Below are 19,989 nucleotides of genomic sequence, written 5' to 3'. Positions count from 1 at the left end.
ACTTTATAATTTAGTGGGCTGCATTATAAAAATGTGGCAGATATTTAGGGTAACTATTATAGTGAGGAAAAAAGTGGGAAATATAAGGCCAGAGATATAAATATATTTTCTTTTTAATTTTAGAACTTTTCCTCTTAATTTGGCAGACATTTAGAGGAAACTAGAACAAATATGCAAGTAAGCTTATAGATGAAAAAACTGTACAGAGCTACCTATTTGTCAGGTAGGAGTAGAATTACTATGTGAGGCAACATTATGAAGGGTGTGGACAGGTGGGGAGATATGGCATTTGCTTCTGCTCTGAGAGTCCAAAGGCTGGTTACAGAGAACATGTAAATCTGTGAGGAAAGACCCACTGACAATGCAGGAGAGGTCATACTTATGGGTTGAGTTGGCATATAAATAGTAACACCAACCAAATCATATACTCCTATAAGATTATATTATTAAATATACATATATGATATAATATATACAGATATACACAATATATATCCAGTTAAAATTCAAAGTAAAACTATAAAGATTAATAATGAATGAATGATGTATATATTATGTTGAGTTTATAGCAGAAAAAATTGTATAAATGAATCATTGAAAGAAAAGCATTCTAAAAGTTTATGAATATGGCAAAGATATGTATATATTAATTTTTAAAGTACACCATTTTCCAAATATCTTATTTTTTAACAAAGGGATTTAAGTGGCCAAGAAATATAGATATGAAAGAAGAAAATATTTGAGACTCTGGACAGAGACTCAGAACAGAGGCATAAGAGGACAAGTTTGTTAATATAGATGCAGTCCTTGCTATAGTTTGGATTTCAAATGTCCCCCCAAATTCAACTGTTAAATTCTTAGTCCCCATCTTGGTGATATTGGGAGTTGGTGAAAACTTTAATAGGTGGGACTTATTGGGAGGTCTTCTAGTTATTGGGGGCATGCCCATCAAGTGGATTCGGGGACATTGGCCTCTCCTCTTCTTTCCTTATGTCTTCATCACATGCTCCCAACTTGATGCACTATGCTACTGCAGGGCCTAAGCAATGGGACCAATTGTTTATGAATTGAAACCTCCCAAACCATGAGCCAAAATATATCCCTTCTAGCAGGCTTTTTTTTTTTTTTTCTTTTTTGGTATGGGGAATTGAACTCAGGGACACTCAACCACTGGGCCACATCCCCAGCCCTATTTTATATTTTATTTAGAGACAGGGTCTCACTGAGTTGCTTAGTGCCTCACTTTTGCTGCGGCTGGCTTTGAACTTGCATTATAGGTGTGAGCCACTGTGCCCAGCTAAAAGCAAGCTTTTAAGAAAAGCAGGCTCTGCTATCCTGCAAAACTGCAAAGGAAGCAGAAAACAAGTACAGATACCTTAAGGGGAGCTGATACAGGAGAGAGTCTCAGCACTTCCCAGCAAATTTAGTAGAAGCGAGGAAGTAGTGCCATATTTAAAAACCTAACCTTTTTTAAACCTTATTGTTTAATCTTTCAAAGTGCGAAATTAGAAATGCTTTTAGAAATGCTTGCAGTTTTTCTTTGCATTCTTTTTCTATCCTATCTTATTTTGTTTTGTTCTTGATTTGCCTTTTTTTTTTTTTTTTTGGTATACCCAAGAGCCAATATTCTCAATAGCCACCTATGGTTCGCTTCTCACTCGATCCATAGGTGCCCAAACCATGAATAAATCTGGCATCAGAAGTGAAACTATACTGAAGAACTGAGGGAAGCTTTGGGCAGCAATGGGAGCCATGGCTAATAGTGTTCAGGTTTGCAGAGCATAGAAAAGCAAAGGACATTTTTATTTGAAATTTGCAGTCTGTACTATATAATAAGGAGGAACAAGGCTTCCAGTGAGTGGAAGTGAGTTGAAGCTGGGTTGAGTGGAAGGCTACTGGATACCAACACCCTAAGCACCCAGAGGATCTGCTACTGTGACCTGGGCACTTTCCACACACTGCTCCATAGGACAGAAGCTGACATACTTACAACGAGGGTTGCTGTACTTTCTAGGTCAATTCACAGGTTATTCAGAGCAGAAAGCTGATGAGCAGCTAGTATAAGAGATACACTCCCATCCCCAGAAACAAAACCAAAGGTATATCAAGAGTAAATTCTGCTACAAAATGTACAAGGCTCATCCAACATTTGCTGAAAGGCAATGATAGGAGAGCTCAGAATACAGCAGACAGGATCCCCTAACAAGTTTGGTTGGTTTGACTCAGCGCACGCTGTTTAGTATAACAGCTGTCCTGCAATCCTCCTTGTAGCTAGGGAATTTTAAAATTGAAGTGCCAGAAAGAATTGTCACCATTTTAAATACCTCAACAAGGAGAAAACAGACTTTTTAATGATTATTTTTGTATTAGCTGTTTAGTGTTGTTTTACTCTGTGATCCTTTATCATGTCTTCTTTCATAGTTTCATATAATTTTCAGTTAATTATACTTTTTCTCAATACCTCACTTCTTCTTTCCCATCTCCATTTTATTTCCTTTCTCTTTCATTCTCTCTCTTCATTCTATCTTCTGTGTCACTACTTCCCCCACCCCTTTTCCTCCTTCTTCCAATATCATTTAGTATTAAGTATACTATCATTAATACTGAACCTTTCATCCTATTCTATAATATTTATCACCTACTTTTCTCACTGATTAATAGTGTTATGGAGTGCTCGCTTCGGCAGCACATATACTAAAATTGGAACGATACAGAGAAGATTAGCATGGCCCCTGCGCTTGGGATACAGGAAGGTATAGAGGTCCAAACCAAAGGAATGAGCAATCTATTCAATGAAATAATACGAGAAAACTTCCCAGACATGAAGAATGAGACAGAATCCCAAATCCTAGAAGCCTATAGGACGCCGAATGTGCAAAATCATAAGAGATCCACACCTAGACACATTATAATGAAGATGCCCAACATACAGAATAAGGAGAGAATTTTAAAAGCTACAAGAGAAAGGAAGCAGATTACATTTAGGGGTAAACCAATCAGGATAACAGCTGATCTTTCAACACAGACTCTGAAAGCTAGAAGATCCTGGAATAACGTATTTCAAACACTGAAAGAAAATGGGTTCCAACCAAGAATTGTGTATCCAGAGAAATTAAGCTTCAGGATGGAAGATGAAATTAAAACCTTCCATGATAAACAAAAGTTAAAAGAATTTGCAGCTAGAAAACCATCTCTTCAAAACATCCTCGGCAAAATATTACAGGAAGAGGAAATGGAAAATATCAATGAAAACCAATAGCGGGAGGTAGTACAGTAAAGGGGGGGGATAATCAAAGAGGAAAACAAACCATGTTTAGTAACATAAATAAACAAATATGGCTGGAAGAACAACCCATATCTTAATAATAACCCTAAATGTTAATGGCTTAAACTCACCAGTTAAGAGACACAGGCTAGTAGAATGGATCACAAAACAAGACCCAACAATATGCTGCCTTCAGGAGACGCATTTGATAGGAAAAGGCATACATAGACTGAAGGTGAAAGGTTGGGAAAAATCATATCACTCATATGGACTTTGGAAACAAGCAGGAGTGTCCATACTCATATCAAATAAAATAGATTTCAAGCCAAAGTTAATCAAAAGGGATAAAGAGGGACACTACATACTGCTCAAGGGAACCATACACCAACAAGACATAACAATCATAAATATATATGCCCCAAACAATGGTGCAGCTATGTTAATCAAACAAACTCTTCTCAAGTTCAAAAGTCTAATAGACCACCATACAATAATCATGGGAGACTTCAACACACCTCTCTTGCCACTGGACAGATCTTCCAAACAAAAGTTGAATAAGGAAACTATAGAACTCAATAACATAATTAATAACCTAGACTTAATTGATATATATAGAATATACCACCCAACATCAAGCAGTTACACTTTTTCTCAGCAGCACATGGATCCTTCTCAAAAATAGATCATATATTATGTCACAGGGCAACTCTTAGACAATATAAAGGAGTAGAGATAATATTATGCATCTTATCTGATCATAATGCAATGAAACTGAAAATCAGTGATAAAAGAAGTAAGGAAAAATCATGCATCACTTGGAGAATGAACAATAGGTTACTGAATGATCAATGGGTTATAGAAGACATCAAGGAGGAAATTAAAAAATTCTTAGAGATAAATGAAAACACAGACACAACATATTGGAATCTATGGGACACATTGAAAGCAGTTCTAAGAGGAAAATTCATTGCTTGGAGTTCATTCCTTAAAAAAAGAAAAAACCAACAAATAAATGATCTAATACTTCAACTCAAAATCCTAGAAAAAGAAGAGCAAAACAACAGCAAAAGAAGTAGAAGGCAAGAAATAATTAAAATCAGAGCTGAAATTAATGAAATCGAAACAAAAGAAACAATTGAAAAGATTGACAAAACTAAAAGTTGGTTCTTTGAAAAAATAAATAAAATCGACAGACCCTTAGCCATGCTAATGAAGAGAAGAAGAGAGAGAAATCAAATTACTAGCATACGGGATGAAAAAGGCAATATCACAACAGACACTTCAGAAATACAGAAGATAATCAGAAACTATTTTGAATCCTTATACTCCAATAAAATAGAAGATAGTGAAGGCATCGATAAATTTCTTAAGTCATATGACCTGCCCAGATTGAGTCAGGAGGATATAGACAACCTAAACAGATCAATATCAATTGAGGAAATAGAAGAAACCATCAAAAGACTACCAACTAAGAAAAGCCCAGGACCGGATGGGTATATAGCAGAGTTTTACAAAACCTTTAAAGAGGAACTAATACCAATACTTTTCAAGCTATTTCAGGAAATAGAAAAAGAGGGAGAACTTCCAAATTCATTCTTCAAGGCCAACATCACCCTGATTCCTAAACCAGACAAAGACACTTCAAAGAAAGAAAACTACAGACCAATATCTCTAATGAACCTAGATGCAAAAATCCTCAATAAAATTCTGGCGAATCGGATTCAAAAACATATCAAAAAAATTGTGCACCATGATCAAGTAGGATTCATCCCTGGGATGCAAGGCTGGTTCAATATACGGAAATCAATAAATGTTATTCACCACATCAATAGGCTTAAAAATAAGAACCATATGATCATCTCGATAGATGCAGAAAAAGCATTCAACAAAGTACAGCATCCCTTTATGTTCAAAACGCTAGAAAAACTAGGGATAACAGGAACTTACCTCAACATTATAAAAGCAATCTATGCTAAGCCTCAGGCTAGCATCATTCTGAATGGAGAAAAACTGAAGGCATTCCCTCTAAAATCTGGAACAAGACAGGGATGCCCTCTCTCACCACTTCTGTTCAACATAGTTCTCGAAACACTGGCCAGAGCAATTAGACAGACGAAAGAAATTAAAGGCATAAAAATAGGAAAAGAAGAACTTAAATTATCACTATTTGCAGATGACATGATTCTATACCTAGCAGACCCAAAAGGGTCTACAAAGAAACTATTAGAGCTAACAAATGAATTCAGCAAAGTGGCAGGATATAAAATCAACATGTATAAATCAAAGGCATTACTGTATATCAGCGACAAATCCTCTGAAATGGAAATGAAGACAACCACTCCATTCACAATATCCTCAAAAAAAAAAAAAAACAAACTTGGGAATCAACCTAACAAAAGAGGTGAAAGACTTATACAATGAAAACTACAGAACCCTAAAGAGAGAAATAGAAGAAGATCTTAGAAGATGGAAAAATATACCCTGTTCATGGATAGGCAGAACTAACATCATCAAAATGGCGATATTACCAAAAGTTCTCTATAGGTTTAATGCAATGCCAATCAAAATCCCAATGGCATTTCTTATAGAAATAGAGAAAGCAATCATGAAATTCATATGGAAAAATAAAAGACCCAGAATAGCAAAAACAATGCTAAGCAGGAAGTGTGAATAAGGCGGTATAGTGATACCAGAGCAATAGTAACAAAAACAGCATGGTACTGGTACCAAAACCGGCAGGTGGACCAATGGTACAGAATAGAGGACACAGAAACCAATCCACAAAATTACAACTATCTTATATTTGATAAAGGGGCTAAAAGCATGCAATGGAGGAAGGATAGCATCTTCAACAAATGGTGCTGGGAAAACTGGAAATCCATATGCAACAAAATGAAACTGAATCCCTTTCTCTCGCCATGCACAAAAGTTAACTCAAAACGGATCAAGGACCTTGATATCAAATCAGAGACACGGCGTCTGATAGAAGAAAAATTTGGCTACGATCTATATACTGTGGGGTCGGGCTCCAAATTCCTCAATAGGACACCCATAGCACAAGAGTTAATAACTAGAATCAACAAATGGGACATACTCAAACTAAAAAGTTTTTTCTCAGCAAAAGAAACAATAAGAGAGGTAAATAGGGAGCCTACATCTGGGAACAAATCTTTACTCCTCACACTTCAGATAGAGCCCTAATATCCAGAGTATACAAAGAACTCAAAAAATTAGACAAGATAACAAATAACCCAATCAACAAATGGGCCAAGGACCTGAACAGACACTTCTCAGAGGAGGACATACAATCAATCAACAAGTACATGAAAAAATGCTCACCATCTCTAGCAGTCAGAGAAATGCAAATCAAAACCACCCTAAGATACCATCTCACTCCAGTAAGATTGGCAGCCATTCTGAAGTCAAACAACAACAAGTGCTGGCGAGGATGTGGGGAAAAGGGTACACTTGTTCATTGTTGGTGGGACTGCAAATTGGTGCAGCCAATCTGGAAAGCAGTTTGGAGATTTCTTGGAAAGCTGGGAATGGAACCACCATTTGACCCAGCTATTCCCCTTCTCGGTCTATTCCCTAAAGACCTAAAAAGAGCACACTATAGGGACACTGCTACATCGATGTTCATAGCAGCACAATTCACAATAGCAAGACTGTGGAACCAACCTAGATGCCCTTCAATAGACGAATGGATAAAAAAAATGTGGCATTTATACACAATGGAGTATTACTCTGCATTAAAAAATGACAAAATCATAGAATCTGGAGGGAAATGGATGGCATTAGAGCAGATTATGCTACGTGAAGCCAACCAATCCCTAAAAAAACAAATGCCAAATGTCTTCTTTGATAAAAGGAGAGTAACTAAGAACAGAGTAGGAACGAAGAGCATGAGAAGTAGATTAACATTAAAAAGGGATGAGGCGTGGGAGGGAAAGGGAGGGAGAAGGGAAATTGCATGGAAATGGAAGGAGACCCTCAGGGTTATACAAAATTACATTCAAGAGGAAGTGAGGGGAAAGGGAAAAATAATACAAGGGGGAGAGATGAACTGCAGTAGAGGGGGTAGAGAGAGAAGAGGGGAGGGGAGGGGAGGGGAGGGGGGATAGTAAAGGATAGGAAAGGCAGCAGAATACAACAGACACTAGTATGACAATATATAAATCAATGGAAGTGTAACTGATGTGACTCTGCAATCTGTATATGGGGTAAAAATGGGAGTTCATAACCCACTTGAATCAAAATGTGAAATACGATATATGAAGAACTATGTAATGTTTTGAACAACCAACAATAAAAAAAAGTGAAAAAAATAGTGTTATGGAGATCACTAGTAATATATTTTTAAAATATATATTGATATATGGTTTGCTCTTAAATTGTTACTATTACTAGCAATTATTCTTTTCTCTCAAGGTAGTGTTGGTGGTTGAACATAGTGCTTGGATTATGCTGATTCAATGTTTTCATGCTAAGATATATCCCCAGCTCAGGGCATATAATAAAGTATAGTTTCTCACTAAAAGTCTTTACATGACAGAAGAGAAATCTACCACAATAGATATGCAAACAGCATAGAACTTTTGAAAAAAAATGAGGAAACAAGCCAACAAGAAGCCTCCAAAACTTTGTAACCACACCAATAACTAAATCTACAAATATTGAAGGCTGGATAGTATTACATTGTGTATGCATGTCACACTTTTTATCTACACATTTATTGATGGACACAGGTTGACTCTATGTGATGGATATTGTGAATAAGTACCCTTAAACACGATGATTTTATGTCCTTTGTATGTATATTCAGCAGTAGAATTCAGAAACTTTTTAAATTTTCTTGTAGTTTCTTATTTGACTCATTGGTTATCACTATGGTTTTCTTTTCTTTTTAACATTTGTGACTCTCACAAGTTTTCTTGTGATTTCTATTTTAACTCCACTGTAGTCAGAAAAAAAAGAAAGCTTTCCATGGCTCCAATCATTTTAGATTTATTGAGGCTTGTTATGTCATTGTACTTATAATCTATCTATTCCATGTGCTTTTGTGAAAAAGTATATAGTTAACTGCTATAGAGTTGAGTGTCTGCAAAATTAAATTCAACAACATATTAAAAAAAAGATCATACACTGTGATCAAGTTGGTTTCATTCCACAGATGCTAGGATGGTTCAACATATGCAGATGAATAAATATAACATGCCTTATAAATAGAATCAGGACAGAAATTACATGACCATCTCTGTAGAAAAAGCATTTAACAAAATTCAACCCCAAATTCATCATAAAAACACTAAAGAAAATAGGGATAAAAGGAACTTGCCTTAACATCATAAACTATATATACGACAAAGTCAAATTCACATTATACTGAATGGGGAGATACTGAAAACATATCCTGTAAAATCAGAAACAAGACAAGGTTGTCCAATTTTAACATACCTATTCAATATATAACTTGAAGCTTTAACCTGAGCAGTTAGGCAAGAGTAGGAAATAAAAGTACAGTAGAAGTCAAATTGTTCCTCTTTGTAGATGATATGATCTTATATCTAGATTGATAAGACTCTACCAAAAGGTTTCTAGAGTTGATAAACAAATTTATCAGAATTGCAGGATGTAAAGCCAACATACAAAATCAAAAGCTTTTCTACACAACAACAATTAATCTGATGGAAAAAAAAAACATGAGGAAATCAAAACACAATCATTTCAAACAATAGCAGCAGCAACTGTACCTTGGAAATAAATCTAACCAAACAGGTGAATGACCTCTACAGGGAAAATTACAGAACACTAAAAAAGAAATTGGATAATACAGCAGAAGATGGAAAGAACTCACATGTTCATAGAGAGGCAGAATTAATATTTTGAAAGTGTACCAGAAGTAGTCTATATATTGAATGGAATCCCCATCAAAATGCCAATGACATTCTTCACAGAACTAGTTAAAACAATCCTAGAATTCATATGGAAGAAAAAAAGACTGAGAATAGTCAAAGCAACATTGAGTAAAGAGACAAATTGGAGGCATCACAATACCAAATTCAAATTATACTACAGAGCCATAGAGCAAAACATCTTGGTGTGGCATTAAAATACACACACAGACCAATTGAACAGAATGGGAGAGAGAAACAAATCCACATAGCTACAATCATTGGATATTTGACAAATTTACCAAAAACATACATGGGAGAAAAGAGTCTCTAACAAATGGTGTTGGGAAAATTGAAAATACATTTATAAAAGAATGAAACTAAATACTTGTCACCTTGCACAAAAGTCAACTTAAAATGGACAAAAGACCTAAGAATAAGACCAGAAACATAGCAACTACACAGATAACATAGAGAAACCACTTGAACATGCAGATGCAGGTTGCCATTTCCTCATTAAGACTCCTATAATCCAGGAAATAATATGGAGAATCAATAAATAGAATGGTATCAAAATAAAAACTTCTGTACTACAAAGGAAAAAACAGCATGAGAGAGAACAAATGGGAGAAGATCTTGTCAGTTAGTCTTCTGACAGAAGATTAATATCCAGAATATATAAAGAACTCACCAAAAAATCTAATTAGTGGACAAATAGACTACATAGACATTTCTCAAAAAAGTACAAATATCCAACAATTACATAAACATCTTTATCCATTAGGGAAATGCAAATCAAAACTACACCTTACTCCAATCAAATGGCAATCGTCCAGAATACAAATAGCATTAAATGCTGGCAAGGATGCAGGAGAAAACAAAGTTTTATACACTATTCGTGGGAGTATAAATTGGTGCAGTCAGTATGGAAAACAATAAGAAGGTTTGTTCATGGAACCTCCACATGATTCTGTTATACCACTTTCAGTATTTGTCCAAAAATTTAAAGTCAGCCTACTGTAAATATTTATTCATGTTTATAGAAGTGTAATTCATAATAGCCAATTTATGGAACTAGTCTAGTTATCCATTAATGGATGAATGGATAAAGAAAATGTGGTATATATACACAATGAAGTTTTATTCAGCTGTAAGGAAGAACAAAATTATGTCATTTGCTGGATGGAACTGAAGGGGATGATGTTAAGCAAAATAAGTCAAACTCCAAAAGTCAAGGATCATGTGATTTTTCCAAACATTAAGGGTCATGTGATTTTTCCTCATATGTGAGAGGGAGTTGTGTGTGTGTGTGTGTGTGTGTGTGTGTGTGTGTGTGTAGAGAGAGAGAGAGAGAGAAAGAGAGAGAGAGAGAGATCACATTGAGTCATGTGATTTTTCCTCATATGTGGGAGGGAGGTGGGATGGGGGGAGAGAGAGAAACAGAGAGAGATCATGAAAATAGAAGGGAGACCAGAATGAAGGAAGGTGTTCAGGAGGAGGGAGGAGGGAAAAGGGTGGGCAAAGGGAGGTACTGAGGAATGAAATCAAATTATGTTATGGGAATATGCCTCAATGAAACTCTATTTTGTGTAACTATGATGTAACAGTAAAAGTTAAAAACAAAACAAATCTAGTCTTTCCTCTTTTTAAGTTGGTTTGTCTCAAGTGTTAGTTGTAGTAATTAAAGATGACTGATACAGTCCTTATCTGTCTTTGGATAAAAAGTTTTCTAGTTTTGACCTTGTTTCATCAGAGTTTCTCTACAAAGAGAAACAGAATCACACATTTACACTGAAGTGGCTATAAGGCAAAGAAATTTAGTAATGTCTTTTCCCCAAATAAACTGTATTCATTTTGAAGGACTGTATAATATGATGATGAAGAATATGGTCTCTAGAGCCAGAATACCTGGGTTCAGATTACAGTTATGTTATCTACTAGCTAGCTGTATGCTTTGAGGCAAATCATTTAACTTCTCTGTTTTCAGTTTACTCAATCTAATATGTGACTCGTGGGATATAATATAATGTTCATTTTTACACATATACACTTAACATACTTAATATCTGGCATGTAATTGGGTGAGTAGCACATGGAATAAAATTGGGTATTTAATACATAATACATGACAAATAATAGACACTAAATAAATTTTATTAAATAAAAGAAAATTAATTAACTTATTTAACTAATTCATATCAAATATTTTTGAAATTGGCAAGAGGTTAAAAAGTAATGGGAAGTTAGTCAAAAGGCATGTTTTTATAAGATGATTGCTTTTTAAGCCCTAAATGCTAAAAAAGCATGCATGCAATATCAGAACACTGAGAAAAGATTAAAATTAACTTTCACATTTGTTTCAAACATCATCAAGATGGTGAAATAGAATTTTCCAGAACTCATATCCCAACCAAAACATCAAATTTAAATACCTATCCATGCATGAAAATACCTTCATGAGAACTGAGGAGAAGGTATGAGATTATAACACCTGAGTAGACTACAATATAAGGAAATAATGCATTCAAGAATATAGGAAGGACAGTTTTCCACTACTCACATCATCTTTCCCACAACCCCAGTCATAGATTTCAACATCAGACTTGCCCTAATAAAACTCAAAATATCCCATGGCCTAAGACTCCAAGGCCATATTAATACTCAAATTTCCCTATGATCCCAGTGTCAAGAACCATAGCAGTACCAGGAATGATCATGTGGATCAAGCTCTAGGTCTTCTTAAAGACTGGGTCTCTTGGGCCTACCATACAATCATGTTAATAATCCCGGTGGCCCCAGGCTTTGGACTGGCCCAGAGCCAAGATGGACCTAAAGACCCTAGACATTGGGTCTCCACCAATGGCAGGCCAATTCCCTTAGATGGACTAAAATCCTTCCCCTGTAGCTCTAGCCATCAAGTTCGCACCCATGCATTCAGACTCCCTGCAGATTCAGTCTCAAAGTCTGCTCTGTGCCAGTCAAGTCTCTTTAATCCCAGACTCCAGACCCACTCCATAATCAATTCAGTTCCAGGCTTCAGACCCATTACACACCAGGGCTGAGGTTGTAGCTCAGTGGTAGAGTGCTTACCTAGCACGTGCATGGCCCTGGGTTCAATCCTCAGCACCACATAAAAATAAATAAATAAAATAAAGGTATTATGTCCAACTACAACTAAAAAATAAATATAAAAAAAAATGATACACACCAGTGGATCCAGGATCTAGACCAAATACTGTGAACCCAGGCACCAGGCTAACCTGTCTCAAAACTCCAAAAGTGATCATTCCCATGGATCATGACAGATGGCCTACCCCAAATCTCTTGATGGGTTGAGTGGAGAAAGGCATTCCCTAACAAAGCCAGTTTGTGAACACTTAATAAGTCCCTGCTTCTTCAAAAGTGTAGATGCCAACACCCAGCCACAAGGGTCAAGAACAAATAGGGAAACGTAAGCAAAGGGGAAAAAGTAAACACAGTGATCAACATAAAGTAAAGAAAATTTATGAACTGCCTAACAAATAATTCAAAGTAATCGTTTTAAGGAAGCTCAGTGAACTTAAAATATAGAAAAACATTTCAATAAGATCAAGAAGAAAATAAAAGACCAAAACCAAAAATTTATTTACTTTTAAAATATTTATTTTTTAGTTATAGGTGGACACATGTCTTTATTTTGCTTTATGTGATGCTGAAGATCGAACTCAATGCCCCACGCATGTGAGGCGAGTGCTCTACCACTGAGCTACAACTCCAGCCCTCAAAACCAAAAATTTAATAAAAAGATTAATTTTATTTTGATTTTAGAATTTTGAACAGAAAATCAGGGGCTAAAAATTACAATGAATTAAATTAAAAACACAAAAGAATGTCAGTTGCAGAACTGATGAATCAGAAGAAAAAAAAATCTGTGTATTCAACCATAGGTTGTTTAAAAATCACATGGTCAGATGAAAAAAGATAAAATAAAAAGGAAAGAATAAAGTTTATAGAACTTATAGAACAAAATCAAGAAAATATCCAAATTATAGGATTTCAAGTTTAAGAGAGAAATAAAAGTTCAGAAAATGTATTTAAATAAATAGAAAAATTTTCAAATCTGGGAAATAATATATCCAGGAACAGGAAAGACTATCGGAAAAAAGAAATTAGAAAATCAACTCTATTCACAATAGCATAAAAAATTCTGTGGGAGTAAATTTAACCAAGGAGATAAAAGATCTGCCCTTGCAAACAAAAAACAGTGATGAAACTTCCATGTTCATGGACTAGAAGAGTGAATTTTGTTTAAATGTTCAAACTACACAGAACAGTCTACAGATTCAGTGCAATCTCTACAAAAGTTCCAATATCATTTTTCATGGAAATAGAGAAAACAATCCTAAAATGTATATGGAAAGAAAAAATACCTCCAATAGCTAAAGAAATCTTGAGTACAGAACAAAGGTGGAGACATCATACTACCACACTTTAAAATCTCTTATGAAGCTAATCAAGCTATCATAGTGCAGTTTTGTGTTGTATATAAAACCAGATAATGTACTGACCAATGAAACAGTATAGAGAATTCAGAAATAAACCCATATATTTATGGTCAATTGATTGTTGACTAAGTTACTAAGCACACAATGGAGAAAGGAAAGGCTCTTCAATTAATAATTTTGCAAAACTGGATACGCACAAGCAGAAGAGTGGAATCAAACTCTTATCACAACACAAACTGCAACAAACACTTAAATGTAAGATTTTAAAACCACAAAATCAATAGAAAACAGTATAAATGTTTCATGCCATTGGTATAGGCAAAAATTTCTTAAACGTGACCTCAAAGCACAGGCAAGAAAATAAAAAATAAACAAATAGTATTCTATCAAGCTAAAAAGCTTGTACAGAGCCAAGGAAACTGTAAAGTGAAGACACAACTCTCTAGTGAAGGTATGGAGAAAGGGAACCTTTATTCATTGTTCTGAAGAATGTAAATTAGAATAGTCATTATGGAAAAATTTATGGAGATTCCTCAGAAAACTAAATATAGAATTACCATATAATTTCACAATCTCACTTCTTAGTATATATTCCATGAAATTAAAATCATTGTGTCTAAGAGATACATACACACCCATGTTCATTATATTATTCACAATAGCTTAAATGTGGATATAATCTGAGTGCCCATCATCAGATGACTGGATAAAGACAATGTGATATATATACACAATGGAATACTATTTAGTCTTTCAAAAGGAAATCCTGTCAATTGCAACACTGTGGTTGATCATAGAGATATTATTTTAAATGAAATGTCTGGTACAGAAAGACACATAACACACAATCTCACTTATATGTAGCATGTAAAAATGTTGAACTCATAGAATAGAATGGTGATTACCAAGGGTTGAATGGAGTTTTGGGGAGATATTGTTCAAAGGTACAAAATTCCTGTCAAATAGGAGAAATAAGTTCAGAGATCTTTTGTGTAATGTTGTGACCACAGTTAGCAATGATATATTTTAGTTTAGAAAATTACAAAGAAAAGGAGGTTTTAAATGTTCTCACCACAAAAATCATATGTAAAGTAATGCATATTATCTTGATCTAACCATTCCACAATATATATGTATTTCAAAATATCATATTTTACATCATAAATATGTATGTTATTTTAAAAAATAATTTTAAGAAATCAATTGCATATAGACATATTCTACAAGTATGTAGCCTATAAGCTTAGTGTTCAATTAAAATAAAAATATATTCTCTTTAATATTTATTGTGATTAGAAGAATTTTAGTAATATATTAACTTACTTCATAATAGTTATACTTATGCAGAAAGACATTATTTATGCATATTTTAGCTTTAGTAATACTTTCCTGAGGAACAAGGAGCTAAACTGCTGAGTATTTTACGCTTACCAAGTGTGGCTGTGAATTTTATGTCAGTGAAATAGTTAAAAACAAAACCAAAAAAAAATGAAAGTCATTCCTTATAGTGTGAATCATGTAGTAACAGATTGTTCAATATCATTTACTTGCCCTTTCTTAGAGAAAAAAAAAAAAAAGAAAGCTAAAACAAAAATGAACTTACTTCAGTTTGGATTTAATAAAATTATTATGTAAATCAAATTTGAAAATGCAAATTAAGACATCAAATAAGAAGACATATTTATAAAAACTTAAGAAAACAATCAGATATTTATAAAGTTAAAAATTAAGTTAAAACAAACTGAAATCAGTAATTTTCTTTTTAATTTAATATATTTGAAAGCCTTACATACACTATAAAGTTGTCAAATTCACAAGCTTAATTTTTGTAAATTCAGTAGCAGTCTTTGGAACATTAGGAGATTGCTGAGAGCCATAGCCAAATAGGAATGATGCATGGCATTTTGGGTTGAAAGGTGACCCTGCTCAGGGAATAGGGCGGCTCCAGGATTAGGGCGGATCCTGCTGGGATTAGGGCATATCCTGCTGCCTCAGGTGCCAGCTCCTTTGGAGTTCTTGCGGGGTTCTGAGGGAATTGGCGCGCAGAGCCGGGTGAAGGCAGGGTGTTCACGGGAAGTGTTGGTAGAGTGTCGGTGAGAGTTCGGGAATAAAGAGTTGCTGTTTGAATCTACAAGGCTTTGTGGTGGCTGGGTGATTTTGTGCCCAGACAGACTGTGGCAGGAGACAGAGGACTCTATAGAAATGCAATGGCCATCATCAATGAATGAGGTGGATTCTTGTTTCAGTCAATAGCCATGTCTTCCTCAAGGTATCTTAAATGCTGAACTGAAGCCTTAAACGGAAAAAAAAAAAAGTTACTTCCCTCTTTATATGCATAGGAGAATACATTAAAACACAAACAAACTCACTTATATAAAAAAGTATCCTATCTTTCCTGAACAGAAATATTAAATGCAACTATTTTCAAACTTTAGTATACATAAAAATCACTTTTATGCCATAGAACTACACTGGAATAAAATAAACATTAAACATTAAAATACCATTTTAAAAATAATCTCCATTTGGTTCTGAAGCAAAACCAGGAAACAGTGAATATTCTTTAATGGAAAAGTATTTTAATAATTATTTATGTCACAAATTGTTTGAGTTATTAATAATCCTCAGTTTACAATGCTGTTAGGATTTTAAATGCTTCTGCAATGTATTACCTGCGTATGCATAATTTTGTAGATGTAGGTATTTAATTATAGTCAATATAACGTGATCACATAAGTGAAATCATTTTACATGTTAAAAGGTGATATTTTTCTTTTTTAGGAAGCTAAACCATATTTTTTCCCAGCAACTACCCCATCAATTGGCATTTAATTTGTTTCCACCTTTTTTTTTTTTTTTTTTTTACACATTTATAACAACATTGTAGATAAGATTTGGATGTTATGTCCTTTCACAGCAGTGATTTTATTTGTATGAAAAAATTCTCAGGGATAGAATGGTTGGGTCAAAGGATCTGTGAAGCTTTTTACTATTATTAATTACAATTATTATTATCATTATCATCGTCATTTAAATAGACAGTACCAGATTATTTTCTCCAAAGACTACTTTACCTGTTACTTCCAGTAGCCTTGTTTGAAATTATCTTTATCCCTATAGTATCTTATATAATCCTTACTGTAGCAAGTATTATATGAATTCAGATGTCTGATACACTTTAATTTTTTTCTGATATGATGTCTGCAAAATATTCCAAATATTTATTTATAGTTATTCACTAATTTCTCCTTAGCTTCCTGAATGTACCATTGTTATTGCCAAGTGCATATATGTAAATTAGAAATGGCTGAGTCATATTTATAAAAAGTTGTCATATATTCTAAATATGGATATATATTTACAAACATATACATATATGCAATATGGAAACATGTATATAAATTCTAATGTCAGAGGAACTCTGTCTTTAAACAGAATATATATTTTTAACAATGATGAGTAAGTGCTTCCCACTCACCTCATTGAGTTAAAAATTCCCTGTTTTCTTTTCAGTCTGCCTCAGAATGGCCCCCTTTTTAATTCCAGAAATAGAAAAATATTTAGACACAGAAATTAGTACACCAGCATTAAAACCATGTGATTTATTGGAATTTTCTAGAAGAAAATAATTACTGAGAAATATACCAGACTACCCTCAAGTGCCTGAGAAGCTCTCTGAGTGGTTTAAAACTGCTGTCCACAATTAGGAAGGCAGGTAATTGTGATTAAAGGGGCACAGAAACTCTTTTCTAGACTTAAGTGCATCTCTTGATATAGCAGAAGCAAATACCACACCCTTTGGGTTAAAGAAGTATGGCAGACCCCTGTAAAAACATGGGGGCTTTCATGAAGTAAAGACAATGGGTACTGGTATATTTTTGCAACTCAGTACTGTTATGTGCCCTGAGGCAGAATTACTGCACTGGCACTAAATAGAAGTTGGAGCACAAAGAGAAAAGAGATATGAAATGAGAAATAAGGCTATTCCTGTGTTACTGATGACTTCTCATTGAATAAAGACACAGAAATGTGAACCTTTTAGACTTTTAGAACAAATCTAGAGATCTAATGCACATCATAAGCTCTACAGTAATAACACTGGGCTGTGTTTGTTTAGGATTCCTATCAAATTAGTAGAGTTGAGCTACCATGAAAAACCATGTGAGATGAAGGATAGTTAATTTGCTTTACATCAGTAACCTTTTTACTAACTAGATGCTAATCCTATAACATCATGTTTAAACCTTAAATATATACAAAAAAAATTTAAAAGGAAAAAAATATAAACTCTCATATGACAGTCTTTGATATGATTCATTTCTATTTTTATAAAATGAGGTCCAAGTCTCATCATTCTTTATTTTTATAAAATCAGGTCCAAGCTCTTCGTACCTCTCTGAGAAATAATTATAGGCTTCTTATACTAGAAGCCTCCACATGGTTGCAATTTTTTATGTTTTTAACAATAGTTTTCAGATCATTGCTTCCTTTTCTTTATCTTGTATGTATCATAACTTTCTATTACAGATTTTTTTTTTCTTTTTACTATTAATCAAAGTAGAATGCTCAGCTTCAGTTGAAGCCACCATCCAACCTACAGACCTTCAAGGAATCCACTGACCTGAAGGATGAAGCTGGTCCAGATCATCTGCCTCTAGGCTAGAATTCATCTCCCGGTATTGCACTTGGTGGACAAAATTCTCTCCTCTTGTGGAAACTAACAATAGGAGTTCTGGGTTATGGATCAGCAGATCACAATAAAATGTCTCTTCCTTTATGTTAGCTCCCTTACAGTAGTGCAAACATACTTAACTTTATCTATGCCATTGTTTCCAAGATTTTTCCTTAGAATGTCTCACATTCATAAGCTAAATTGTCTTTATTGTCACCCCACTCCCACCCCCAGCGGAAAGACAGTTTATTTCCAAAATTCACTAGAGGTCTTTCCAAATCTCTCTAAAAATATTTCCTCTTCCCTCTTCTCACTATAAAGTCCTTTTAATTTTATCTCAACTATTTCAAAATGCTATTCTTGTCCATAGTGCCTGTTGCTAAAAGATCTTTCTGGAAGACAACTTGATAATTTTACTTCCCTTCATGTTACTTTAATGATTATGAATAATTTTCTAGTGGAGTAAAAAACTTCATAATTTGTTCCTTCTATCTTCTTAAGCCTCACCAGCAGTTTTGCTTCTTTTTCTCAATTTTTACTCCAAAACAGAAAATATGCCAACCTTTACACTTCTCTACACTTCTACATATCCTTTTCTTTTCCTATAATGTTCCTCATTCAGTTCTTTGAACTCCTATCTTCAAAATTTGTCTCAAAAGCTTCCTGAAAGACCTTTGTACTTCTTTCTTTTTTTATGTTAAAGAAAATATTTTATTATTATTATTATTATTAGTTGTTCAAAACATTACAAAGCTCTTGACATACTTCTTTCCCCTTTCAGTAAATTACTCTCTTTTCTGTGCCACTAAGGTTCCTTATTTATATTAATTTACAATGCTACATGACAATTGGTTTACATACGTATCTCTTCTACTAAACTTGAAGCTCCCAAAGACAAAAACAGTTTATTGTCCATGTCTGCATCTTCAGAGCTACCACATCGCTTGGCAGAAAGTGCAATTTTGTAATAAGGATATCATGAACCATAATGACAGACTCATTCTCCTTACAATTCCATAAAATCCAATGCAACCAAAGCCCCTTTTCCTCCTGTGAAATTGTATTCCCTCTAATCTGAGAAACTGTTCAAACTCTTCTAGGCTCCTGCTTTCTGTACATGTGACATTTGGGTCTAATTTTTTGTTGTCGTTATTTATTTATATCCCAAGAACCCCTTTATCATGTAGACACTTTAGAGAGACCATAATTTGATTCAGACCTGTAAGCAGCCGGATCCGTCTTCTCCTCAGAGTAAACACGAGGAATGTGATGAGACTGGCCAATAAAATGACCCCGAGGATCAGCAATGCAATAAGGGATGAGTGACCTAACCAAAAGTAAATAACGAGAGACAATATATTAGCGGAAAGATCTAAGTTCAAGCAACCAACTGTCTTTGGTCAGGTACCAAAGGGTTAGGATCTCTTAAGCCAATCCCATGTCCTCAGAACTCCGCCTCACCCAAAGTTTCTGAACAAGAAGGCTTCTAAGTAATGCTGTTAATCAGTCCCATGCTCAAAAACCCCAAGCCATACCTGTGGCATTTGCTGATCTTAAAGATGTTCCTGTGGGAGAGAAGATAAAGAGACTTAATTCTGGGAGTAATGTTTAGAGAAAATATATCTATGTCTTTGTCTAAATCTAGTAAACTACTTTTTCCTACCTAAGAATAGA

The 19,989-nt window shown here is 34.5% G+C and overlaps 1 protein-coding gene and 1 non-coding gene across 2 annotated transcripts in view; one reads left to right on the top strand and one right to left on the bottom strand.

Moving 5' to 3' along the window:
* Positions 1–2,670: 2,670 nt before the first annotated feature.
* LOC143641658 (U6 spliceosomal RNA) lies at positions 2,671–2,778 on the top strand. The gene has a single exon (XR_013155457.1). It is a non-coding gene; the product is annotated as a U6 spliceosomal RNA (small nuclear RNA).
* A 12,708-nt stretch (positions 2,779–15,486) lies between these two features.
* The window catches only part of LOC143397703 (scavenger receptor cysteine-rich type 1 protein M130-like), a 93,389-nt gene continuing 88,886 nt past the window's right edge, over positions 15,487–19,989 (bottom strand). Inside the window, exons 2-5 of the mRNA XM_077109258.1 lie at positions 19,851–19,880; positions 19,535–19,642; positions 18,265–18,360; positions 15,487–15,936 (exon numbers count right to left, since the gene is read on the bottom strand). Coding sequence (XP_076965373.1) covers positions 15,908–15,936; positions 18,265–18,360; positions 19,535–19,642; positions 19,851–19,880 — 263 coding nt within the window. The 3' untranslated portion in view covers positions 15,487–15,907. The remainder of the gene's footprint in view (positions 15,937–18,264; positions 18,361–19,534; positions 19,643–19,850; positions 19,881–19,989) is intronic.

This window comes from Callospermophilus lateralis, chromosome 4 (genome assembly GCF_048772815.1).
Source record: "Callospermophilus lateralis isolate mCalLat2 chromosome 4, mCalLat2.hap1, whole genome shotgun sequence".
NCBI classification, from domain to species: Eukaryota; Metazoa; Chordata; class Mammalia; order Rodentia; family Sciuridae; genus Callospermophilus; species Callospermophilus lateralis.
This window is presented reverse-complemented; position numbering and strand designations above follow the sequence as displayed.